Genomic DNA, 26,125 nt, shown 5'->3' with positions numbered 1-26,125 from the left:
TGATGATTTCCTTTATCTAACCAATGAGTGTTTGAGTTATATGACTCATCCAATTACACTAATTTTCACTAGATGTGGATGGCGCCAATGATCTGCATTGGATGGAGCACATGATGGGAAATAAATATTTTTAAACATTAAACTTAAGCCAAGAATAACGAGTAACGTTTGTTTTAAAAATGTATGAAATGGAAAGTACAGATACTTTTGTTAAAATGTAATGAGTAGAAGTGAGAGTAGGAAGAAAAATAAGTAATGGAGTAAAGTATAGATACCTAAAAAGTGTACTTAAGTACAGTAACAAGGTATTTGTACTTGACACCTCTGAAAATTATGAAGCAAGAGATTCATCTTCAACAAGTAAATCAAAATAGAATAATTAGATTTCCCCTCCTTAATAAATCTCGACATATTTATACATGCATGTTGTCTAGGCTGGTTATGATTCTGCATCATATACACATTGAATGGGTTGAGTAGGGATTCTGCACTGTTAATTTTATAGCTATTACTTGATGATTGCAGGGACATAAACATTTCCTTATTCTTTCAAACTACCAAATCCAGTTCTGGGAAGAATGGTCTGTCTATGTTCTATTTAATTTGAGTATTTTTCTATAAATATTTAATTTTGTTGACATTTTAATCTTAAAATACTAACTACTGAAACATCAAGTGAGAACATTCCGCCTGAGAGTATCACTGCTGCTACCCTCTGTTTGTAAAGCATGTTTCAATGGGAACAACAAATCACATGGTTTGTGAGGCGATTGATTGCCTATGGGTGGCCCTGCTCGGACTCCCTCCTAGCTCTGCCCCTGGAGACGAGGCGGCTCTAGGCTGGCAGGTGCTGTTCGGTTTTGTTTTTTTCTTTTTTGGGGGGGAGTGGAGAGTGCAGTCTGCTCCAGCTGGGTCAGCTTTTAATGATGCAAAGTCAGCAGAGCTGTTTGGCTGCTGTTCTACTTCATCTCTTCCACAGGGTTCTGTGCAGAGACTGCCTGGACCAAAACCGTTACTGTCAGAGGCGGTCCAAAGTTTTTATAGGACCCTGAGCACACACATTTTGGGGGCCCACTGATGGTGCATGTTGTCAAATTTTGGTGTGATGGCGATCTCTGCAGTCACTAGTTTGTCAGCTTTGCACTTCCGTAACATTAATAGGTTTGCCTGAATAAATTCGAGACCCGATCCTATGCAATTTATAAAGTAGTAGTAAAGGGCTTTTTTTTTTTTTTACTTCATTTGCAAAGAAATGCTTTTTTCTTTTCCTATCATTTTCCTCCAGTTAGCCCTCACCATTTGAAGTAATTCCACCTGCCATTCCTTCTAAATGGTTCTGCTACTGAGGCAGCTTCTTTAAAGTTTACTGAGCTGCTATACTCGCTGCACTGCAGATCATAAATCCATCACTGTGACATGAAAACTGTAAGACGACTCTCACCTGAGGAAGCCACCTCCAGCCAATGTTACTTGGAATGCATGCATTAAATAAATATCAAAATAATACATTTTATCCTAAAATGTAGGTTCTATTTGGCATGACCTAATTAACTGAAAAGTGCATTTTCAGTTTAGCTCATAAGACATTAACACTGAAACAAGACGTCCGAAACTTGTGATGCTGTGACAATGGCACATCTAGAATTGGTGCGGGGTTTTGTAAGGCAAAAGGCACTTCCAGCACACAGAAACGTCGATCGTGCAAGCAGAAAAGGAAACGGAAAACATTTTACTTGCCTGTAAATCCATGATCTGGGTTGAGACATTTGGTATCTGTACCTGCATCTTACCAGTTCTGTTGTGTCTTCAGGGCGAAAGCAACAGGGAGTTCCAGCATTGGTGGTGGAGGGCAGAGAAGGTCGCGTTGAGGCCCAGAGGAACATAAAGAGAGGCACTGGGGGCCAACGGGGACTGAACAAAGAGGATCTACTGGAGTTCTCAATCCCAAAGTATGTAATGACTGATTATTTGGTGATCGCATCTCTGCTTATATTGTGTCAAATTTCTAAATTGCTTTTTTTTTTCCTTGGTTCATAAATGGAGTTGATAAAAGCATTTCAATGTTATATGCATATTGAATCATCAGCCATGGGAACTAATACAGGCTTAAAGTAAAGGTAGCAGGACTTTAAGCCAGTTTTTGTGATACATTTCAATAATTAGCTGTTTAGATGCTGGAGGCTTCCAGTTAAACTGCAGTTTTTAGATAACTAATCCTGAACATTCAGATTGATGAGCTTTGCTGTAATTCTGACTGAGCTTACATACAGTGATACCTGCTGTAAACGAGCAAGCTAGTAAGCAAGTACGCATTAGGATAAATAACCATAACTCACTGGCCACTTGTTATGGCACTTTTCTGGTGTTCTCATGCTGATTCCCCGCTAATTCTGTCTGAGCTTAAAATGTCATGCTTTACCTCTGGCTGGGCGAGGCGTTCATCTGTGTTGGACTCTATGATCAAAACTAACGCCGACCAAGTGCATTAGAAAGATTAAAATCTGCTCAGAAAAACTAATTGACATGATCAACAACCTGGTTGGTTACCGCTTAGGTGAAAATCGGCAGATTTCTAAGCACTACCTATTTACTGTTGCAAGTAGAGCTGCAACTAACAATTATTTTGCAAATCGATTCATCTGCCGATTATTTCTTCAGATCATAATCTGATAGCCAAAGATTTTTTTTAATGAAATATAAATTATGTAACATGTTGGTGCTTGAAACTCTAATGTTGAGACTTGCATAGATTTCCCTCCATGGCAAATCTTTAGCCTTGTTATATAAAATATGTTCGGGTCTGTCTAAATTGCTCAAATTAGAATTTTGATGCAAACACTTTTACTATGCATTGTATGAGACGGAGAGTGTGATGGATACCAGATGTAACATGGAGCATAAAATACCAGGTGGTTATGGGTGTGTATTTCTTACATCGTGGGGACCATTTTCCATAAGTCATAGCACTTTGTGAGGACCAATGTCTGGTCCCCATGTGTATGAATGCTGATTTAGGGTTGGGTGTTGGGTTTAGGACTAAGGTGTGAAATGAGTTTAGGTTAGGGTTGGGAATTTACTTGTAATGGTTAGGTTTAGGTTAAGGGTCAAGGTTAGACTGTAGAATTCACCTACAAATGAGTGGAAGTCAATGGAAAGCCCCCACTGGAATAGTGAAAGCTCTTATGATTTATTTCTCACTGCTTGTTTTTTACTGGTCCTTGAATTATGCAGCTCATCTGTCTGCAGAGCTCCTTAATCTCCAAAGCAGTAGTTTTTCTTTGTCTTCAATGCCGTGTCTGTAAATGAACAAGCGTTGGAAGCTGTAGGCTTATATGGCATTATTTGGGCAGTTCTTATCAAGATTTTCATGTCTCGAAAACATGCCTGCTAACGTGCACAGATCGATTGCATCAGGTTTATGAGGATTATTTGCTGAAGTTAGGAGAGTTTGTTGAATCTGACGCGGCACCTTCATAAGAGCCTATGGTAGGAGAAAAAAGTAAAGAAATGTATGACGATATGAAAATATTGTTGCATTAGACCCAATGTTATTGGACTCGTATTTACCATCTGTACTAACTTTCCTTGGTGAAACTATTAGGACTTTAAGGTGTTGGGTTGTCTTGGCTCAATATTCTGTGTGGTGTTCCTGGAGACAAGCACCTTCCAATCAGATACTGGAGTTTGAAAATCTGAGCTTTTGCAGCTTGACACTGCATGTCACGCCATTCAGAGAAGCTGATATGAGAGCAGACTGAGATGGTACCTGCATCCAAGCAGTGATCGCTCCTCCTTCAGAGCTGTTGGCATAAATCCATGAACGTCATCAGACATTTCTGTCTGGCTCATGAACATAATTTCTCTTTTTTTCTTGCCCATTAATCACAGCAAGTAAAATCAAGCCAATCTCTCATTTTATATTGATCCTCTGTTCATTCTTTGCTCTTTGTCAAGAGGTAAAACTGGTTCAAATGCAGTGTGGTTGGAGAGAATGCTCTGACCAAAACTGTCGTATCCCCATCATGTGGGGTCTCTTCAAGTGTTGAAGTTCTCAGTCTTAAAATCTTCCTGCTTGAACCAGTCAGTGGTGTTGCTCTAAGTGACTTTGAATTTAGTAGCTGCCGTTTGTGGAAATGTTCAGTCTGCAAGGGGTGTTTCAAATTGGATGTATAAAAGCCTGTCCATCCACTGGATCATCGGTGGGATAACTACTTCATTATTGTCTGTTTCCTTCTGGGTTGCATTCTTCTCATTCAGAATGGTGATGGGGGACATTTGGGTTTCGATGGCATTTTGTGCCACTGAACTGTGCAGCGTTTAAACACTCACCGCCCATCTCTAAACCTGTCTGCAATGTGCTCCACTCTGACAAACTCTGCTCCGCTACCTGTGCTCTTTTCTTCACGATCAACGTTTATACATGGTCGCTGTGCTGTTTGTTGCATCATCATAAATTTCTATCGTGTTTCATGTTTGCCTATTGGCCAGAAAACTTCTACATAATTTTCAGTGGCAAAGTTTTCAGTGTGTCTGTAGTTTGAATTGAGTTTTTTTAGGATGAAGGTAGAGTTTTAATGTTTATTGGAATTACTTTATAGTAATCCAGCAATATTTAAGTTAGTCAAGGTGTGGTTAAAACAAAACCAGGGAAAACTTAAATACCAGAGTATGAGAACTTAAAAACCTGAAACGTCTTAATCTTGATATCTTTATTTAACAGGGTTATAATATGACATTTTACATAAAGGAACCGTCTGTAATGTTTTTTTTTAATTCATGTTGAGTCATTTTAGCAGTGTGGGGTGTAAAGGCAGCAGATTCTGATCTCTCTTTATTACTCTGTCGTTTAGCCTTTCTAAGGTTTCTGGAATTGGTCTGAACAAGTTGGGAAGCTTTGCATTGAGCCCTTTCACCAGCTCCTACTGTTTAAGTCAATTATTTGGCGTATGCAACAGCAGAGGGTAAAATCCTAGAACTGCAATAATCAGTTCATGTGGTTTATAGGCCCTCCTTTAACGAAGCCTCAGACTTCAGCAGCAGAGGGGGATTCAGAGGCCGAAGAGGAGCGAGAGGTGGAGGTTACACAAGAAACTCTGACCAATTTTATCTGAGAGGCAAGAGGGAATATGATCGGCACGATGGAACGTAAGGGTCCGCTTTCATGATAACCAGGAAGGCCTGTGAGTTGTAGATGGTGGATTATAATTTTCTGGTTGCAGAGGGATGTCTTCAGATGAAAAGCGAGGAGGCAGGGGACCCTGGAACTGGGGCAGTCCTGTGGAAGCTGTAAGGTCAGTTAACTTGACACAAAACAGAAACTTTAGTACTTCAGGACAGTTGTGTCTTATAAATATTAATGCAAGTTATTTTCTGAAGTGAGATGATGGAGGTGATGACTGATCCTGGAGTCAAGACTGAGGAGCAACAGTCAGCTGTGGAGGAGAATGCAAACCCGTGAGTGAAAAAGGAAAAAAGGAACACATAGATGTAAAAGTTCTTCCTTTCATGAACTGTACACCAAACGTTATGACAATTAAAAACAGTGATAAATAGGACTAAAGTTGTTTGGCCTCATTTCAGAGGAATGGATGAGGACAATGAGGTGGTGGTCCAGGTTGCCATGGAGATGAGCTTGGATGAGTGGAAGGCCATGCAGGAGGTGAACCGCCCCAAAGTAGAGTTCAATATCCGCAAAGCTCAGGATAAGATTCCCTCAAAGGCAAAAGTCATCCACGAGTCAAAGTACCTGGAGGTGAGAATAAAAAGATGTTTGAGGATTCAGTAAAAGGTAAAGCTCTCAATAGATGCATTCTCCACAATTTATGAGGGCTTATTTAGTCTGTGTGGCTTTTGGGTATAGGGTTGGACTTTCAACAAAGATTGTGGCAATTTGGATGAAGCTTGTTCTTCAGTCCACTTTCCTGTAGAATGGAAATGCACTTAAAAAAAGATTTTTGTTAAAGGTTGTTACTGTATATAAATAAGAACTACAGTTTCCTAGCTGTATGAAGCTGACACCCCACCCATATAAAAAAAAAACTCTGTATATGGACTGAATGGTTGGTACTTTCTTAATGCAGGTTTGTACAATTAAATGATCATTCTTGCTACTTTTAAGATATTGAGATATTTTTTTTAGGTCATCCAGAGGTTACCATAAGCTCCCATTTGATCCAAGTGGCTTACTGTTATAGAGCTTCATTTGTGTAGAAATGTGCTGTTGTAGACAGCTATGTCATCTGAGTTAATACTTTTTAAAGATTAAATAAAATATTATGAGGGGATTCTATAAGAAATGGACTTTTCCCCCAACAAAGTTCAGCTGCATTTGTGTTCAATTTTCAGAATGCGAAGGAGACTGTAGAGGAGGTTGAGGAAGAGGGAAACTTTCTTCGCAGGTCCATGAATGACATCACCACCCTCATGGATATAAACTTCGGGACTCTTGGACGTCCTAGCCGTGGGGGCCGTGGCAGAGGAGCACGAGTTGGTCAAAGCATTCGCCCAGAAAGACCCACACCCATTGTTGAAAGGGTAAGTTATAAATTCCATCAATCAGCTGGCTTCTGTATCTCAAATGTAGTTATTAAAATATTGACATTTGATTTTTATGCTTCCTAAAAATAAGCAGTTTTTTTTTTCTTCCCAATTAGGAGGATGGAATGGCGCCGAATCCTGATGACCCTGAAGACTTCCCAGCCCTTACAGCAGGGCGCTGAAGGATTTCACCTACTGCCTTCTACAAAACTGTTCATGTTTCTTTTGAGGTTCTGCTGCACTTATAACTGTGTTCAATAAAAGCTTTTGCAAAGTTAATTTTCTATCTGCTGGTACATACACCTAAGTGGGGGAAAAAAAAAAAACGCTATCACTGCCACACTTGGACATATAGACTGGAACATTTTGTCCATTTTGTCCCCTGCATGTATACTACAGTACAGACATGGGTTGAGCACTAGGACCAAGTGGAAAAACGCAGCTCAAATTGAAGCCTGCTTCCGTGAGTTTATACAGTCCCACAAGCTCCTGATTGGTCCAGTCTTTTCTTGTGTGATTGGCTGTCACTCCTGACCAGCTCTTTACAAACATCTGATGTGCCACTGAATCGGGTCTGATTGTATGGTCAAACATGCTGACGTTATATTAAATACTGAAATGGTTTCAAATACTATGAAATGGTTTTATTTGACTGTAAACATTTTTTAAAAAGGGGAAGAAGTTTGTAATGTAAACCTAAGCCACTGCGATCGACTGTCGCCATAGGAACGACTGCTTTCTTTTTCTGTTGGAGGGAAGAGGCTGTTCTATTCTGATTTATACCCCCCACCTTCAATCGAGTTGCCCTCCAGAGCTGCAAGTGTGACTTCATTGGGAGTTACACTTGACAGTTAAGGAGTAGTGCTTAGCGGGTGGTTTGGGATTGAGCCAAAATAAATGCTACGGGGGGTAACTGTGCTGTTTGACATATATGTGCCATACTCACCATGGAACAGAAGGGGAGGAAAGAGCGGTTTAAGGAGATTAAAAGAGAATTATAGACATTCATGTTAAAGTCTAAGGATATAAGATACAGGTGAAGATTCTTAGTCATCCTGGTCACGGTCATTCCTGAGACGATAGCCCATGTTAGCTACTGTATAATGCCTCGAGCTCAACGCTATTCTGAAATTTTGAATTTAAAAGCTTCCTGGATGGGAAGCAAAATGTCTTCAAACTTGGAAACAAAGGCCTGTTTGTTTAGCTTTTTTGGAAAGGCTTTAAGAACATCTCCATGCAGCTTGATTTTTGTGCCTGCATTTGCACATATTGGAAGTACAGCTAAAACAGAAGTTTAAGATGCATGGGACCTCTGGATGTGACCACAGGAGCAAATGGTAACGAATCAGAGATGGAAAATATGAATGGTAACAAAAACGCCATAAAAACTTCTAAAAAGATTGAAGATGAGCTTCAAGCTCAAGGAACATCAATGTCGGTACACACCATCAGTATTGGAGCCAAAGTGGATTTAATGGTAGATGACCAAGTAGGACATAATATGAAAACAGCCAGGCAAGAATTTGCCAAACTATATGGGGACAAGCCACAAAGCTTCTGGGACAATGTCTTATCGACATTTTACCAAGGCACATCGGCTCTATGTTCGTAGACGGAAAAATGAAGCATCTCAAGAAAAAACTGTCCCTGCGGTGAAACATGGTGGAAGGTCTGTCATGCATGTTCTGGTGCTAATTATCTGGGACAGGGTGTCTGAATCTCTGCATTGTACAATAAAATCTGAAGACTACCAAGGGACTCTAGAGCGAAATATGCTGCCTAGAGTCAGAAAACATGGTCCCAGTTGTCTCAGGGTAACGACCCAAAACACTAAAAACACCCAATAATGGCTGAGAAGAGAATATTGGACTATTCTGAAGTGGCCTATGAGCCCTGACTTAAATTGAGCCTCTTTGGAAGGAGCTGAAACATGCTCTCTGGAAAAGACAGCCCTTCAAACCCTAATATAACCGAAACAGTTTGCATATGAGGAGCGGACCGAAACACCTGCTGAGAGGAGCAGAAGTTTGATCGACAGTTACAGGAATTGTGTAACTGCAGTGATTGCCTCAAATGGTTGTCACAAAATAGTAAGTTAAGCATACCATAATTTTTGTCCAGGCCTGTTTTATGAGTTTAGTTTTTAAAATAATTTTGTTGGTATGGTTAAAAAGCAATATGTGCCAGATTAGTTATTTATATGACTGTTGCTTTTTCCTTCATCAAGCAAGGGTACCAAATATGTTGTCCACATGTGTAGATGGCTGCATTGACTGGATAAATTGTAACAATGGAAACAGGTATGACTTGTCAAATCTCATCCAATCTGAGCATTTAATAAATATTGCTTTCATAGAGGAGAATTTGTCAACATTCAATTAACACAACTAGTGCAGATTGTTCTGCCACAGAAGGTAGGACACTAAAGGGAGACAATATTATGTTCCCTGACCTTAGCCTGCAATTTGAAAAGCTGTGGATCACTTCAATAATTCCAGGATAATCAGTTGTGGAAGAGAAGAACAAAGCAAAAAGGTTTTTTTTCTTACTACTAAATAACGGAACAACTCTTAGGGAGGGGGTGTCCTGTCAATCTTTTGACTTAGTGGTTTAAAAGCAGATGTCATCTGCCTGTGATTAAAAACAAAGTCCAAACATCAGTGTCTGTAGCTACACTTCCAATATCCTGGGATTTTTAATTAAAGTACCATAGAATATAAGGATAAAAATGTTGGAAGAATAGTAATAAAATACCTTTTACTTGTGGATTGACCGTGTCTAATAAGCTGTTTGAATCCAGTCCATTCTAAACATGAGCAAAAACAAAGCCAGACTCATCTGGAAGCAAATTTATTGAAAATTAATTTTCTTGGATTATCAATAGTAAATGCCCCATTAGGACATTTTTAATCACATGATTTTTAACAGTACAAAATATTTACAATATATAAACCGTATAATAAATGTTGACATATACAGCTTTGAAATAAAGGAGCTTAAAAGCTGGCCAAATGACAGGCCTTGTACAAAACATGCTGAGCGGCAGTACAACTTTACTTGGAGTCAGAGTTTTTCATGGATCATTTCTAAGATTTACATATTATACACCGGTTGTGGTTCAATCGGACATCTGCATGATTCAGTAAATAAAAAACAAGCTCATGATTTAAAAATGAATTATGCTGCGTCTTTAAAAAATACCCAAACATAAACGTCCAGGTTTGTCTGCAGTAAACGGTCGCTTCAAATCAATATTCATGCAGACTTGTTTCATGTTGGATATCCTGATTTTTTTATTTTTTTTCCCAGATCCACAGGTTTACCGGAGAAGAGGAGCTCTAGCTTTGGGTATGGAGTGACTAAAAGAAAAGAAAAAAAAAAAAACAGTCATTAAAATATTTCACAAAAAGATATACATTAAACATTTATATGAAAGAAAGCTACTACAAAAGGAATGAGAAGATTGATACCATAGTCTGGAAAATCTATTTGATTGCAAAGAGCTGCGAACTTTACGTCCTCGTGACACAGCAGGTCTGTTGCATGCAAGACAGAGAGAAAAGGGTGAGCACAAATAAAGGATGCCAAATAAGCTTAAGGAGCGGCTAACGACCACAGGCAGACCACACAGTGAGCAGCAAAGTCCAGAAAAGCTATAGCCAGTCATAATTTAAAAGATGCTACTGTTGTAAGAACAGGCAAGAGGAGATTCAAGAAGTTGCAGACGAGACACATTTGCAGATGTATTATAAGCATGGGACATTTTAGTTGTGTAAGAAAGATGTCAGGTTATCTAAACTGTATGATGTAAAAAAAAAAAAATCTCAATATAAACAGCTGTTTTAATAAATCCCACAAAATCAAAAAAATAGAAAATTCCTATTCTAGAGATAATCTGGTAAATTAATGCAGAGAAATCCCCTTAAAGTAGAAATAATCTGGTAAGTAAGTGCAGAGATATCCATGAACTAGAGATAATCTGGTGAATTAGTTCAGAGAAATCTCCATAAATTAGAGATAATCTTGTGAATTAGTGCAGAGAAACGCCCATAAATTAGAAAAGATGATCTGCTTAATCATTAAAGACAGTTATCCGTGAATAGAGAAATAGATAAACTGGTACATTAGTTCAGAGATCTCCATTGGCTATAGATTATCTGGTAAATTAATACAGAGAAATCCCTTAAAGTAGAAATAATCTGGTAAATTAGTGCTGAGATCTCCATTAGCTAGAGATAATCCGGTAAATTTGTGCAGAGAAATCCCCATAAATTAGAAATAATCTGGTAAATTAGTGCAGAGATCTCCATTGGCTAGAGATTATCTGGTAAATTAATACAGAGAAATCCCCTTAAAGTAGAAATAATCTGGTAAATTAGTGCAGAGAGATATCCATGAACTAGAGATAATCTGGTAAATGAGTGCTGAGATCTCCATTGGCTAGAGATAATCTGGTAAATTAATGCAGAGAAATCCCCATAAATTAGAAATAATCTGGTAAATTAGTGCAGAGAGATCTTCAGGAACCAGAGAAAAGCTGGTAAATTAGTGTAGAGATCTCTGTAAATCCCAGCATTACTCTGAAATTAGCTCCTTTAAGTAATTCGGTACAAAATGTGAGTCTCCTCAATTCATTAGAAAAATTGCAAGTTTTATTTATTTTACTTTGGCTAATATTAGCTCATAGCTAATAAAATCAGTGAGTCAATATTAGAAGAATATTAGAGCATTACAAGTATTTCACTACTTGCTCTCAATATTCCTTTTTTACACTATCAATGCAGCTACCATGAAGTGGATCAGCCTGTTGTTCTGCTGAGGATATAGATGATATAGATACGAAAAGTTCTGGTTAGAAGAGCTGCATTATGGTGATCATTAGGAAAAGTTTAATAATGAGAGTTTCTGAACTCAAACCTGCAAATGAGCCACATATCTCTAATCCTTCTGCACATTCCTCTATGCTAAATAAATTCAACACCTTAACCTTTGAAGAGGTGCTAAAATATTTTCCTGTCTGTTACAGAAAAATCCCCAAAATAGAATGTTTTTCTTTGCATTTAATTGCAGCCCCAAGTCTCCACTGGGCTCAGAGTGTGTCTGAGGGAGCTTGCCTGCAGGTGTCCCTGTGCTGCGTTTAAGTTGGTGAAGGTGCCTGTGTTGGCTCTGACACTGGCTGTGTCTCTATGGCTGCCACATGGCTCACAGTACATTGGGTCGCTGTTGCCAGCCACTACATGCAGGTTGCCTAGGGACCTGACCAGCCTGGTATGGCTCAGGGAGCTGGCAGAGAAAAGGAAAGCTGTTAATTTACTCTACAGTGTCTCACAGAAATGTTCATACTTTTGTCATCTGAACTCCATCACATTTAAATACAATATCCTATGCATGTCACTGGGCTTTATGCCATAAAACATACAAAGTTGAACATGAGTGTTAGGTGGAAGGAAAAGATCCATGACAACAATGTATGATGATGATGTACTATTTAGTCCCCCTTGACACCAACAGCTGCTCTGTGCAGGCCTCTAACCCTCTGATAAATACTCCAATGCTGAGCTGCAGCACAATAAGCTGCTTGTTCTGATCTCTGTAGACAAGAGAGACAAGTAGTTCACGGGTCTGGTTAAAGCACAAAATGGTTCATCTCATGGAATGGAATTGAACTTACTCAAAAAAGATAAAAGACAGAAAACTTAAGAGACTGGAAAAGACTATAGGCCTGGAGGGGGCGTACAGTGGGGGTATATGAGCTGACTGAGGCAGTGAGAGGTGATTCTCAGAGAGAGATCTGTGAAATTTATCAAAGTTGTTCTTTGTTTGTTTTTTTTCACAAAGGTGAGAGAGATACGCCGCGCTTGCCTGCTCTGTCTGCCCCTCATTATTTTGTTTTTTTGCAAGGCTCAAAGAGGATCCCAATAGAGCTGTTTTCTGTCCTACTGAATTCCTATCATGAGTAAAGCATTAATTTTTTAAATGTTTCTTTTCTTGTTCCTTGTCGCGATGACTCCATGTTTGAATGTTTCCCCATGGGATTAACAGATTTTATTTGGTATTTTTCCCCAAAGCGGATGTGTTCTACTTTTAACCGCGTCTCTCTTCCTGCCAGACCCATGAAATTGCAGCTGAATTGCTGCAGAGTACTAAAATAGAGATGGGGTCTCTCTCAGTCGTAGCTATGCAAGCCCCCTAGCCTAGCGTAAAATCTTGTCGGGTGTGATCATCACTATTGATACCCAAAGAGCGTTAAACGCCGCGACCTTGTCCGACCGATTTTCTGTCGGATCGGACGGAAAATTGGATTCGGTGCGTTCAGGCCTTTAATCAATGCATAGTCTCACCGGAATGATCCAGTCAACATCCAGACCTCAAGCTTTTCCAGAACAGCTGTAGCTGATCTTAAAAAAGCTACCCATAGCTGCTCTCATTTTAGTCTGACTGAGTTTATACTAGTGTGCAAATATCCGCTGATTAAAAAATCCCCCAGAGGACCTGCAGCTGTAATTTCATTGCAAGGTGCAGCAGAACTGCAGCCTATTTCACTCTGATTTGTTTTTGCAAAACTTTCTGAGAACTATGGACTCTTTTCCTCACATTTTACTATTTTTTTCTGGTCTGCCACACCTGATTACAATAGAACACATAGAAGTTTTGGGTTTTAAATGAGAGGAAATGTAAACATAAAATCCTAACAAACAGTGAAAAACACCTTATGAGTGGCTATAGCCTCTGTATTTGCTCCTTATCTGTGTGAGTGCCACATAGAAAATGCAGATAAAGTCCAACCTAAACTATCAATAATAAGACATTTATTATGTTTTCAGTTCTCATCATGCTTTACTCTGGTTAATATGAACTTAATATTCAAACAAAGCCACTGACCTTCCTCCTACTCCGTTAGCTGGCAGAGAGGTTCTGCTTCTTTTCCTGCTGTCTGAGCGATCGGACAGAGCCAGGGAGCTGATGCTGGTCTTACAGCCCTGAACACCATCCTGCATTATCACCCCACTGCACACACAGACAAACCAGATTCTATTAGTCGACGGCATTGTTTATGTCTATACTGCGGGCAAACCCTGCAAACTTTACCTCAGGGACTGCGAAGAGGACCTGGTGTTTATTTTGTTCTCTTCATGCCTGCAAAGACAAATAACGTAATATAAATATCTAGTAGGTTAGATCTGACAAAAATAAATCACTAATTTGGGGTTCGGGAGGAAGAAAGGTTGGTAGAAATAAGTGAAATGCATTCGAATTACGGTAGATTGTAGACTTAACAAATCAGCCTTGCATTTATTAGGCAGAGTAAGTCAGTAAAAGCAGGTTAGGTGTTTGATATAGATCAATGGAGCAACATAAACAGACAGGATCCAACAGTTTTACAGCGAACACAATTAACAGCAAAGTACGTTTTTTTTTAAAAGATGGTAGGTTGGTAGGAATGTCTAAGAATTTAAGGGAAAAATGGTGACATGGAAAAAGTATCGGCGTATGATGATTAAAAGGAAAACTGGCTCTGCTGATCAGATTTAAAACTTGACAATCGACAGAATAAAAGCAGAGGATGATTCTGAACAAATTTCTGATTTGGGTTGGATATTAAAAGAGAGCAGGGGCTCACTTACAGCATTTCTCAGTTAGAGCTCCAGAAGGAGAGGTTTGAGGGGGGGCTGACGGGCGGCAGAACTCAGAGAAATCCTAACCCGTCTATACAGAAATGCAGGATGGAAGAAGGAAGGCCATACACAATCCACCACAGGGCAAGGCTACACAGGGAGAGCAGCATGGCTACCAGCCATCTGAAAGGAGGACAAATCCAACAACAAGAGCAAATGGGGGGGAAAAAAGGAAGGAGAGACAAGAGACGTCTGGGCAGAACACAAAGCCTCTGATGGTGTGCTTTTCCACTGGGACTGGATTAGATGGAACACAAAGTCTTGCATCCAACCGTCCCAGACTGAAAGAGTTTGTTCTGACGGTCTCTAACATTTCAGACATTGTTCCACAAAAATCTGCACCCTTATAAAAGACTAAAGGTTGAAAAAGAAAACGGAATCATTCATATAAAATGACTATTAAAATCTCAAAACTTCTTTGTGAAAGCTTAAACAATTGATGAAACCAGATATTTACATTCCCTGCATAAAAAGATCCTTATTTGAATCACTGACATTAAATCACACTAAATCTTCTCTGCTCAATTATGATTAACAACTCTATTTTGCTTTAATAAATACCATAAAATTGGTTTTTCAACATTCATATATTTTCTTAGCAAATGGGGAATTTGCCTTCAAAGTGAAGGGAAACCTCACGATGGTATGTACTTAGGGAAGGATTTTATGTGTGAAAACAGCAAAAAACAAGTAAGTTTGCATTACAGCATCGATCTACGACAGTAAACAAAAAAAAAAACATAGTTAAAAGAAACAATCAAACATGGTTTACAGCCCCTCCTGTGAAATACGGCCATCGTGTGATTTCTAATCCTCCTCTTTCCTCGCACTTTGCTCTTTTCCGCCACTGGGGAAATGCTGACTTGCTTGTCTCCCTCAATTACATCTCTATTTACTCATTGCTGTATCTCTGGGCCACCTGGTCTGGTTATGGAAAAAATGCAAAATGCTTAAGTTTTAAAAAAGAACTGACCAAAAATAAAATTTGAAACAAAGAAATAAAATACGACAAGCCAACAGGGCACTATTAAAAAATTGGAAAGCCTTTGTATGGAACCAGAGAGAGCCACTGGTGGTGTGTACATTCAGAAAGTTATAATAGTATATGACTCAGCACCTTTAATTAAAGTTTTTGAAAATTACTTTGGAATATTGCAACTGGCCTTAAAAAAAAAAAAAAAAAAAAAAAAAAAACAGGACAGATTTAGTCTGATGAAATGTCAGACAGAGAAAAAAAAACAGAGTCTTTTTATACAGTTTCTGTAATTATCTGGTTTCAGTTTTATGGGTTACCAAATTTTATGTCATAAAAAAGGTTCGGCTTCAACAGAATCTGGCAGAGGTGGAAACCTGCAGGAGTGAAAAGCTCAGGTGGTGTGTGTACGGCGATCCACTCAGAAAACAATGGAGAAACAGCAGCAGGCCGCTGACTATGATCCCAGCCAAACATTCTGACATGTCTGACACAAACAGCAGTGGAGACTGAGGCGTGAGCATGCAAGTCTGTCTGTAGGGGTCTAGCGCTTTATGTCATGCATGGAAAAGGCAGAGAGGATGGAGAAGAGTTTAGATAAGCATTCTTCTAATAGTCCCTGTATTTTAACATGCATTAGAAAATGAAAAATAGTGAAGCCAGATGGTAAAGTTCAGCCCTGGATTAGATGTTTGCATAGCAGCATGTAAATCTATACATCATATCCCTTAAAAAAGAACAAAACTCTCCTATTTTTCCCCACATTTCTTTTGATAAAGATAAAAATCAGCTTTTATTCCTCAGATGTTCATGCACAAAGCTTTTTAATAAAATAACCTTATGATACAGCAAACCCAACTCAACCCTGAAATAATTGAAATGCTTTAAATAAAACCTACAGCTAAACCTTTAAAGCTGGAAAATGACCCAATTTACCATCAAATGAAACAGCTGCAGCAGATCGAGGCTAAAGTGTTTACTGTAAGTTTATATATATATAGTGCCAAGTCACTAATGCAAGCAAAAGACAAAAACCTTGAATTCAGCCAATCCAGATCTTTTCTAAATCTGTGATCAGTTGAACTGATGCTGCTGTTTTAAAGAATATTGGTTTCCTTAACAACAGAAGATATCTAGGATGCAGTACCTTGCAAAGGGCTTAAACAGTTTTGCCATTTTGTCACGTTAAAACCACAGACATCAGCGAAGTAGATTGGGATCTTATGCGGTAGATCGACACAAGCAGAATTCATATGAAAAAGAGTGGACTATAGAAACATGTTTTACTTTAATTACAGCCTTTAGTCTAATTCTGCACACCTGGAGACTAAAATGTCTCCATATTCTTTGTAAGATAGGTAATTTGAACTTTATGACTTTTTTTTTTATCTGAACCTAGGTCTGGACTTTGACTAGGCTATCTAAAAAGACATGTTCTATTTGCTTCTACTGTAGGTTCTGCTGCTTAATTCCAACAGATGACCAGCTAAACTTTCACTGAGGGACAAGTATCCCTACAGCATTATGTTGCCTTGCCTACCATGTATCTGTGGTTACCATGAAGTCCTCTTCATGGCTTTGTTATCAATCCTGCATAAAGAATTTCTAAAGGGCACATGTTGGCAAACTGCAGAAGGAACTAATATTCTTTAAGAAAGACATTAGGCTTTAAAAGAACAGCTAGATTTATCCTGAGATCAAATAATCCCCTACTGGACTGTATTTACGAATCCAATGACTTCTGAAGGCGATTGGTTACACTAGATTTATTAGAACCAAAGACAAATTCACATCACTCTTTTCAGATCTTGTATAATAAAAGAGCAAAAATTTTTAGCTCTCGTCTTCTAAAAGAAATCCCAATAAAATACACTGAAGCTGTAAAGTGTCAAAATGCAGGAATAAATCCAAATGTCCGAGGGCTTCCAAACCCTTTGCAAGCAACTGTATGCCTTTATATCAGTGCGTCCACGAGGCAGACAGTGGATAGTGTGTAAATGTTAAACATTCACTAAAGTGCATATCCACTTCACACCATAGTAACCCAAAGAAAGAAAAGGAAAAAAGTCAAACAAAACAAAACGATCAGCCATACCATTCATTGGCATAGCAACCATCTCAACAGGAAGAGGATGTAAGCTGCACTTACCTCCTTATACAAAACCTCACATCCTCTCTCCCTCTGCTTTCCTCTGCCCCACTGTCCCTCTCTGCCTCCCTCAGCTACCTTTTGAACGGCAGGCAACACACTGGCCACGCTGTGCCCATGAGGCTGCAGCAGAACACTACCACCTGCCTGATATGGGACAACAAAAGCCATATGGGTACATGGGCAGAGGCCCGTCAACCATCCTCAGCCACGGCTGACACCCATCCGTCCACAGCTTGATTTGTACGGCCACAAATGATGTGGAGTTGGAGGATTCAAGGATATTATCCAAATGTGGGGAAAAGCTTAAACAGCTTGGAAAAGTTGTATGATCATGTCAGTATGACAGGATACAACCTGTTTTTTTAGCTGAATATCCCTCTATCACCATTTTTACTGGGAGAAGTTTGTGTTAAATATCAAAATTTTCAAAAACAAACTCCATATTCTTAAGCCGCAAAGAAATCATTAAAATACACTCTCCGAATTAAAGACATAAAAAAGTAAGAAATCAGGTTTTATTTGATTTTTTTTTTACATTTTATGTTTTGAGCATTTCAAGATACTGGGATCGTTGCCTTGGTGGAAAATCGTGCAGAATATTTGGAGCTGCATGAGTCCAGTGGTTACGTGTAAACACAACTGATTAGCTGAAATGACTGGCTGTATTTGAAGCTATTTGCTGATATAGATCCTGTTGGTGTTTAACAGCATGGTTAGAGACAACAAGCTCCAAATGAGTTGTAGGTTATCTCAGTCACAAACGGCTGCTAGGATTAAATCACAATTTATTCATTATATAAATAATGCATAAGGAGAAAGGACTGCTATTATTACCGGCAATCCATTCAGGCTCTATGCCTCTTAGGTGATGCTTGTTTAAAGCATCATTAGTGAAAGACGACTTAGCCCTTTTTTTAAATTGTCAATTAATTTATAGAAAGCTATTACATTACTGCAACATGTACTAACATTTTCCTGATATTAAGTCCTAACTTGAATGCAGTGTTTGGCCGTTATGTGAAATTCGTTGCAATCATAGTTTTGACCAGTTGGGGTGTTTTTGCTGCCAGGACCTGGTTAAGATGCCAGGGCTCATGGCGAGTGGAGGTAGCGGCCCATAACTACCTCATAAACGTGAATGGGACAGCCTTTCACCTCCATCAGAAAGGGAAGTCAGTCATTCCACTGGCAGCACAGTGACACACGGGCGTGGCTGTAGCTCTGTGGCGCAGGTCACATCAAACCAATGCCATGTTTGTTGGGATTCAGCCTCCCAAACCAGCCCCTAAACACTAATCTAAACACTAACCCTTCGTCTACTCGTTCCTGTGGAGCGTCCGCCATCTTTGTCACAATGACATAAAATCGGCAGTTAGGAAAAGAAGAACAAAGATATAATTAATTCCAAAAGGGAAGGTCCTCTTGTTTTAAGAAAGGGGCAGATGTTTCTCATGTCAACCTGCGCCACAAACCTACAGCCACTCACATAATGCATCACCATAGCAACGACTGCTTTCCTTTTTACTTTGGAGGGAAGAGACCATCCCACTTTTCACTGAACGCTTAACAGGTAGTGCTTAGGGGGAGGTTTGGGATTCAACCAATGTGTTAAAAAGAAAAAAACACTTAGAAGAGTGAGGAAAAAAAGTCCCTTTTCAGTCACCACTAAGTCCTCTATAACAATAAAACAAGTAAAAACTGGAAGCTAAAAAAATAAAAAACTGCAGCACAAATTAAACATCTCAGACTGCAGAAAACAAACTTTCTAGTCTTTTCTATCTAAATATTAAACTATTAATGTATTCTCAGCCAAACAGATTATTTCAAAGTCTCACCTTTTCACTACATGGGAGATTTATTTACATAATAAAGATTCTGACAGAATAGCATGGTGACGTGAATGCCTATTAAATATTTATCAACATTGTTTGCCTTTTAAACTTTGAGAGTCACACTTTACAAAAATAAATAAAATATTAATATTTTTTTAAAAAGTCCTCAACTTCCACACCTTTTTGTCCTTCTTAAATCAAGCTTTTAACAAACAGCTGTCTTAACTAGAAGATTGTGTGTCCTTAACTCTAGATAATACAATCTGAGTTTCATCTTCCATGTTACATTATTTATCTTATTCCTCACTCATTAAAGGGCTGATACACTAGCTTTGCATGCCATTAAAGTTAAGTAATATTAAAGAATCACTGCTGTGTTGCTGCGTCCATAAAACACACAACTATGAACTCGGCATCCTAAGACTGAGGAACAAGTGAAGCTTATCAAACTAAATGGTCATGAAGTAAATTAAAACGACAACAAACGTCACTTTCTGGTCTTCAAAGCATAAGCTACTTATGGTTTGAACATCTGGGTATACATGAAATGGTCTGATATGGAGGATTGCTTATTTCAACACATAAGATGCATGATGGGGCCTGCTGACTGCGTTGGTACTTACGATAGAGAACCGGTAGAAGACCTGGCCTGCCTCTTGCTCTTCAGGGCTCGCAGTTTATCCCCCTGCGTCAGGCCGTTCCTCTCATCTTCGTCGTCGTACTGGAAAACAAAAAAAGGCAAAAAAATAAAGAAAAAGGAAAATTCAACATCCGTTCCTGCTGCTCTCGGTGCTACTGTGACGCTCAAAGCTACACAATCACATCTTAACCTAAACACCACAGAAGCATCACAACTAAACTCACTTGCTCTATTTCTTCTTTCTTGCAGGATGCTCTGTTCTTGTTGCTGCCATTGATGGTGATGTCATCCACCCCAGATAGGATCCTGGTTACAGCCATCTTCCCGTTCTCCCTCTCATTCAGCTTCTTCTCCCGGAAAACATCCCCCTGTGCCCAGAGGCCGTTCTGCTTTCTGGGGAGTCAATTGACAGCGGATCTCAACTGGCAGTTTATTCTTTTTGCCAAACCACAACCAAACTTTGTTATGAGGCTTCTCATAGAACCTGCTGAGAGCGCTCTATTGGCCAGTTCAGCTTGACAAACCAGTCAATAAGGAATCTGAACCCTTCACACCTGCCTTCAAGGGTCACTCTCTTTATCTGCTGGCAGAGTGAGAGCGAATGTCTGTCTGAAAGCACACTAATCAGCAAACGTTCCAAAAACAGGCACTAAACTGTACAAGTAATTTTTTTTTAGTATGTGCAATAAATGGGTGTGTTGTGGGTGATCTACAGATTACAGCGCAAATGTTAAGATGTCCAAATCAACTTGATTCCACCCAATAAAATGAGAAAACACCACGTTCTAAAGGCATTTTGAAAGTGGCTGTAAAGGAAAGATTAGGTTCAAAGCCATAGATGGACGCAATAATGCTAAAAATTACTTAAAACGATAATTATAATACTAAATAATATTTATAAAGCGTCTTATATGGGCAGCCTATCTCTTAGCGCTACAAACAAAAGTAAAAAAAATCGAATGTTGAAAATAACTGAAGTTAAATATTAAAAAAAGTAAACTGACATAAAACGTGAAAGTTGTCTTTGTCTGCTGATTGTACCAATGTCATCTTTATGGCAACAATGACTAGAGATTTTTTGTTTCAGTTTGCACCTCATTTTCCAAAATACTAAAAAGGATAAAAAAACTGCAGCCGCAGTTGCATTTCTGATTTGGAAAAATCACTTTGCACTTGGTAAATATTTACATTTGCATATCCTTCATACATAACTTTGCGCAGTTGATTCATTAAATTATGATCTGCATGATGATGGTGGCAAACATTCAAAAAAATGGTTTGCACACATCGTCTGCTGAACTGTAAACACAAATCACTTTGCACCTTCTTTGAAGATCTCTGCACTTACAAACTGATTTACAATGGTTTTAAAACATTCAATCCATTAAAAAGGAGCCCTAAAGGGGAGTCGGAGTCAATAATAGTCTGAAGTCTACTTTTTCATAGAGCTGACTAGAGATCCTCAAACAACGGTTTTAATTCTGTATATGTGCAAATGAAGAAGTAAATCTTTAAAGTCGTAGGGAAACGGCTGTTCCAACAGTTGCAAATCTGAATTCTCCCGAGCGGTGCCCAATTTTACACAAATGAACAAAGTGAATGTGATTGGCCGATTATCAAGGGGGCGGGATTGTTGTGCGGAAGGTTCAGAAGCACAAATCCTTTTTCTTCTTATTGTTGGTTAACTTATCTTCCTCTCCAAACACGGTTGTGTCATGTTCCATGTTTCTTGCAGTTTGCAAGTCTTCCAAGTCACATTTAATGAAAAGAAACTCTGCATTTGTTTCATTTTCTGCAGTGAACCTAAAATCTACTTCATTACCAAACTATCAGTAATGGAAAGTTGTGAGTGAACACCTACTCTTCTACAAAGTTCTGCTGGGGTCCAATTATGGATCCTGGTCGGCAGATCCGTATCCATGCTATGGCCTCTGCTGCAGTCAGGCCATAATGTTTCATCATATAACAAGCGATTAGCGTACCGGTTCTTCCCAGGCCAGCTGGAGACAAATAAGAAGAAGCATGATGGTCAGAAGAATCAAGCAGAGCGGAGCAGCTACATAAAGATGCTTCAGAGTCGGACTCTTACCCTTGCAGTGGACGGCAATCGCTCCCTCTGCATTCTCACAGATGTTGAGGAACTTTTTTACAATGGTGTCATTCGGCGTGCTCCCGTCCACAAAGAACAGGTCATGATGCTCGAAGCCAGAGTCCGTGAAGCGCCTGGCATCGTACATCTTTTTGTTGAGCCTGATGATTGTCGTGATGTTGTGTTTTCGGAAGTATGGGATGTAGGCCTCAGGAGCATGTAGAGGGTACCCTGCAGGAAAAGAAGAGTGTTAGAAGTCAGGAGGTCTTTAGCTGGCATATGAGAAATCTCTACAAGGCTCCATGTTCACCATTTTCTATCTTGCTTTTTGGATGAGGCCCACTGAACGCCAGGAATTTCCCAGGAATGATCCAGTTAAAGTCTCCGTTCTCGGCCCTTTCGTAATGCTCGTACTCTTCCACATCAAAGTTTGAGAAGTCGAGCCAGCCGTACTGTAGAGCCTAAAGGAACGTTGAAGGGGATCTAGTTTAATTATATTGGCGCCATGGCAACAGATCACATAAAATCTATGTGTTTATTTCCATACTTTGTGAACACCACGCAGGCAATCCAGTATGTCCAGATTGTACATGCAGGTTCCAAACGATGCATCTCTGTGAAGTGCAGAGAATAAGTGAGGGGACGGATCTGATAAGCAGCATTTGGACTATTGGTCATGAGAACATCTCTCTGCTTTAATGCCAAAGGTGATGTCAGATCCCTGCTTTTATTATAGTCTTCCCTTGTTTTCTGTTGACATGAAGCCTAGAAAAAACGCATCAACCTCTAATTCCTCTAGGAATTAAATTAACTATTTTATCAGCAACATGTCAAATCAAATCTGTTAAAGCACTAAAAAGCTGTTAAAATCCTTAATTAATACTGTGCTGACCAGAAACTCCAGGAATAAGGCTATAGTGGTCAGAGTCTACCATCAACCCAAATAGATTACACTCTACCCAGTAGAACGTCTCCATATCTGTCAAACGCTCTAATCCGGTCAACTCAGTACCATACTGCCACCGCCATGTTTACTTGGGTGGGTGTGGTCCTTTTTTCTGTGACAAGGTATATTGGATTTCTGCAAAAAAAACATACTTTAAAATTGTAGTTAAAGCTTCCCATTTGTTTGGCTACATTTTTACACTAGATTTTGGAAGATTTTTATTTACCAGGGATTAATGTTTTTGGAGGATTATAAAGCCACAATTACAAAGAAATGCCTGCACACCCTTCCTTGATTGGTACTTTTAATCTGAGGGGATTAAGTTCATTTTAACAGACATAATTGCTCCCGTTTACAAAGAGGTTTGTAGTTCTTTTGTTTGTTTTTCTCTTTTTTGTACAGGGTAATAACGCCTCAATAACTTCATCAGAACCAAGAAGGAATGAACACAAACATCTGCGAGTTACCACCGACAAGCTGGAAGTATTCCAGACTTTTTAAGGCCAAAAATTACGGTTAAATTTCAAATTTAGATCTTTTTAAGAATTAAGAATAGTTTTTTTTTTATGTATTTTTGGACTCTTTATATGGTGATTTCATGTCAGTATGATGCAGCCCTGGTGAAACAATACATTTTTAAGTTTAAAGTAACTTTAAAATACAGCTGAACCATTTAGCCTTTGCACTAAACACAAACAGATGCTTCACTTCAGGGGATCCATTGATTTAATGACCATAGCTTTCAAGAGTCCATTATTGCAGGATTTAACTGTTAATGTGTGGGAAAGTGCTTAATTCTACACACATACGTAGTTCTGCTTGCAGGCTCCAACTCTCTCCTCCCTCTTGTGTGGCAGTAAACCCACTTTAAGGGCATTACCGCCACCCAAGGGGCTACAATAAGAAAGTCAGTATTTTACTCCTGCTAAATGTAATGCGACCAAATGTGCCTCTGTGATTAGAACATTTGCCAATAGAATAATTATTATATTATATAATCAATTCCCAAACCCTACTTAGAAAAACAGATGAGCACACACACAAAAAACATTTGTATTAAATGATGTACTTTCAAATAAACTTTGATCTCACAACTGAGAGCAAGTAGTGAAAAATGAGCTTTAGAAGGACAACCTCAAAGTTGATTTGTTACCTGAAAGGCAGATAAGTTGAATTCCTGGATACCAGCAGGCTGTAGGCTTCCTCTGGTGTCATATTTAGATGCATCACCTAAAAAAACAGAGCTGTTTGATCAAACACTCTCCATGTTTACCTGGAACATGCATTCAATTTTCGTTTATGTGCAGAACTTACAGCATATGAGCCTATTAGGTAGGCAGCGTTGGCTTGTTTTTTCTGATCCCCACAGGTATAAAATATGATCCTCTTCTTTGTCAGTGTGATTGACTGTGCATAACCATGAAAAACAGAGGCAGACAAGGTGTTGAATCAATTAGACTGAGTGTGGCATGGATACAGTAAAAAGCTGAGTAAATTATTTGGTTTCACTGCTCTACTTTATCACCCTAACACAGTTTTTTTGCAAAGCTGCAGATAAAGATTCCTGAACCAAAGTTCCTTAATGTGAAAAGTTTTTATTCTACTTCTACCGTCTGCTTATCTTCATAAAAAAGCTAAATAAAGAAAGTGGTTGTTAAAATAGCTAAGCAAAGGATTGAATAAAAGAGAAATATGGTGTAACTCTCCTGAACACATAGGAACAGTGCAATCACAAGCTGGCACACAAGCACTGCTGCAGAAAACTGGTAAAACTAGAACCCTAAAACACAACAAATCTGCTATTTACACAGCTTTCTGCAATTCTTAACGTTTATTGAGTGTTCACTGTTTTCCTTTCCGGGCTCCTCTTCCAGGAAGAGCAGGTTATTGCTGTGGTTTACTTTACCTTTAGCTTCTTTGTCAGCTTACAAGAGAAGCGATAAAACATAGCCAGGTTAAGGGGACCAAAGTCCGCATAGAAGCTGAGAGAGAAAACAAGAGAAGAAAGAAAGTGTAAGAACGGCTATTTATGCAGCCAGCATTCATCCCTGTGGGAGCTTCACCGGATCGAATCAGTGAAAATACTGACGAGAGTGATGACTATATTTGGAAGCATTTGAAGATAAAGTGGTCCAGCTAGAGAAGGACAAAATGCAAAAATGTTAAGGTTGCTTTTTTTTTGTAGCACTGGGTCAAACCTCTCATCAGTCATGATCTCTCTGGGACTGAAAATAGCTAATTTACAAATTATGAAGTTACATGGGAGATTTTAACCATTTCCAAAGGGGCATGCAGACCTGTAGATATAATGATAAAGTCACTAATAATAATTTGGGTATTAAATGCTTTTTATGTATTTACGGTATGGTTACAAAAAGACAAACCCATAGGAAAAAAACACAGAAAGTTTATAACATTGAAGACATAAACACAAAAAATAATGGAAGAAAAGATAAAAACAGTGAAAACCCAAATAAAAAAATGAAATATATAGAAAAACATAAAAATAAATAAATAAACAGTAGACATCACCTGTCTGATTCCCGGAGTCGTCAATAATAGGACCCTTTTAAACTGACAAACTATTTTATGTTTATGCTTGTGGAAAATTATAAAAGTAAAAAAGTCGGTAAAAAATAATGCTTTCGCATTTCTTTTCTCAAAAAAACAAACAAACAAACAAACAAAAAAAAAAATATTTCATATAACATTAGGGGGAACCTTCTACGGTTAATATGAGGTCTCTCCAAAAAACTGCAAATTAAAAAAACAGTAAGTATTGTAGAACAACAGGACATGGTATCTTTATGTTTAAATCGGAGAGGCAGACCAATAAGATACAATGTAACCCTATGTTGTAAAAATATGCTTTAAGTGCTTAAACTATTAGGAAGACATGGGTGAGCTGCATAGAAGAAATATAAAGGGAAAATGGACAGGTGCGGAGCTAGATGGGGGGCCAGGGGTGGCCATGGCCACCCTTAGCCAATCATTGGCCACCCCTGCGGCCACCCCTACCATTTATTTCCATCTAATATTAATGGCTGCAAAACATTTACATTTTTCATATATTAACAATTACTTGACGACAAAAACACTGTGGTCAATTCTACACATCCATATATATATATATATATATATATATATATATATATATATATATATATATATATATACACTCACCGGCCACTTTATTAGGTACCCCATGCTAGTAACGGGTTGGACCCCCTTTTGCCTTCAGAACTGCCTCAATTCTGCTGCTGGAAGCATTCCTCAGGGA

The 26,125-nt window shown here is 38.8% G+C and overlaps 2 protein-coding genes across 10 annotated transcripts in view; one reads left to right on the top strand and one right to left on the bottom strand.

The window, feature by feature from the left end:
* The window catches only part of habp4 (hyaluronan binding protein 4), a 9,650-nt gene extending 1,845 nt beyond the window's left edge, over positions 1-7,805 (top strand). Inside the window, exons 3-9 of the mRNA XM_015377122.1 lie at positions 1,811-1,949; positions 5,005-5,145; positions 5,220-5,291; positions 5,377-5,454; positions 5,581-5,752; positions 6,346-6,534; positions 6,654-7,805. Of these exons, the coding sequence (XP_015232608.1) occupies positions 1,811-1,949; positions 5,005-5,145; positions 5,220-5,291; positions 5,377-5,454; positions 5,581-5,752; positions 6,346-6,534; positions 6,654-6,719 (857 nt within the window). The 3' untranslated portion in view covers positions 6,720-7,805. The remainder of the gene's footprint in view (positions 1-1,810; positions 1,950-5,004; positions 5,146-5,219; positions 5,292-5,376; positions 5,455-5,580; positions 5,753-6,345; positions 6,535-6,653) is intronic.
* Positions 7,806-9,379: 1,574 nt separating this feature from the next.
* Positions 9,380-26,125, bottom strand: part of cdc14b (cell division cycle 14B) — a 20,588-nt gene continuing 3,842 nt past the window's right edge. For 3 of the 9 annotated variants that reach the window (XM_015377138.1, XM_015377141.1, XM_015377140.1), the window contains 14 exons: positions 24,752-24,827; positions 24,160-24,252; positions 23,999-24,075; positions 22,447-22,513; positions 22,210-22,360; positions 21,900-22,130; positions 21,672-21,810; positions 20,035-20,203; positions 19,794-19,891; positions 13,627-13,674; positions 13,420-13,545; positions 11,652-11,820; positions 10,008-10,073; positions 9,380-9,896 (listed from right to left, as the gene is read on the bottom strand). In XM_015377138.1, coding sequence (XP_015232624.1) covers positions 10,050-10,073; positions 11,652-11,820; positions 13,420-13,545; positions 13,627-13,674; positions 19,794-19,891; positions 20,035-20,203; positions 21,672-21,810; positions 21,900-22,130; positions 22,210-22,360; positions 22,447-22,513; positions 23,999-24,075; positions 24,160-24,252; positions 24,752-24,827 — 1,468 coding nt within the window. In that variant the 3' untranslated portion in view covers positions 9,380-9,896; positions 10,008-10,049. Of the gene's footprint in view, positions 9,897-10,007; positions 10,074-11,651; positions 11,821-13,419; positions 13,546-13,626; positions 13,675-14,162; positions 14,337-15,393; positions 17,483-19,793; positions 19,892-20,034; positions 20,204-21,671; positions 21,811-21,899; positions 22,131-22,209; positions 22,361-22,446; positions 22,514-23,998; positions 24,076-24,159; positions 24,253-24,751; positions 24,828-26,125 lie in introns of those variants that run through there. The other 6 variants (XM_015377139.1, XM_015377142.1, XM_015377143.1 and 3 more) reach the window with 6 other exon arrangements.

This window comes from Cyprinodon variegatus, unplaced genomic scaffold (genome assembly GCF_000732505.1).
Source record: "Cyprinodon variegatus isolate N-32 unplaced genomic scaffold, C_variegatus-1.0 Scaffold147, whole genome shotgun sequence".
Taxonomy (NCBI): Eukaryota; Metazoa; Chordata; class Actinopteri; order Cyprinodontiformes; family Cyprinodontidae; genus Cyprinodon; species Cyprinodon variegatus.
This window is presented reverse-complemented; position numbering and strand designations above follow the sequence as displayed.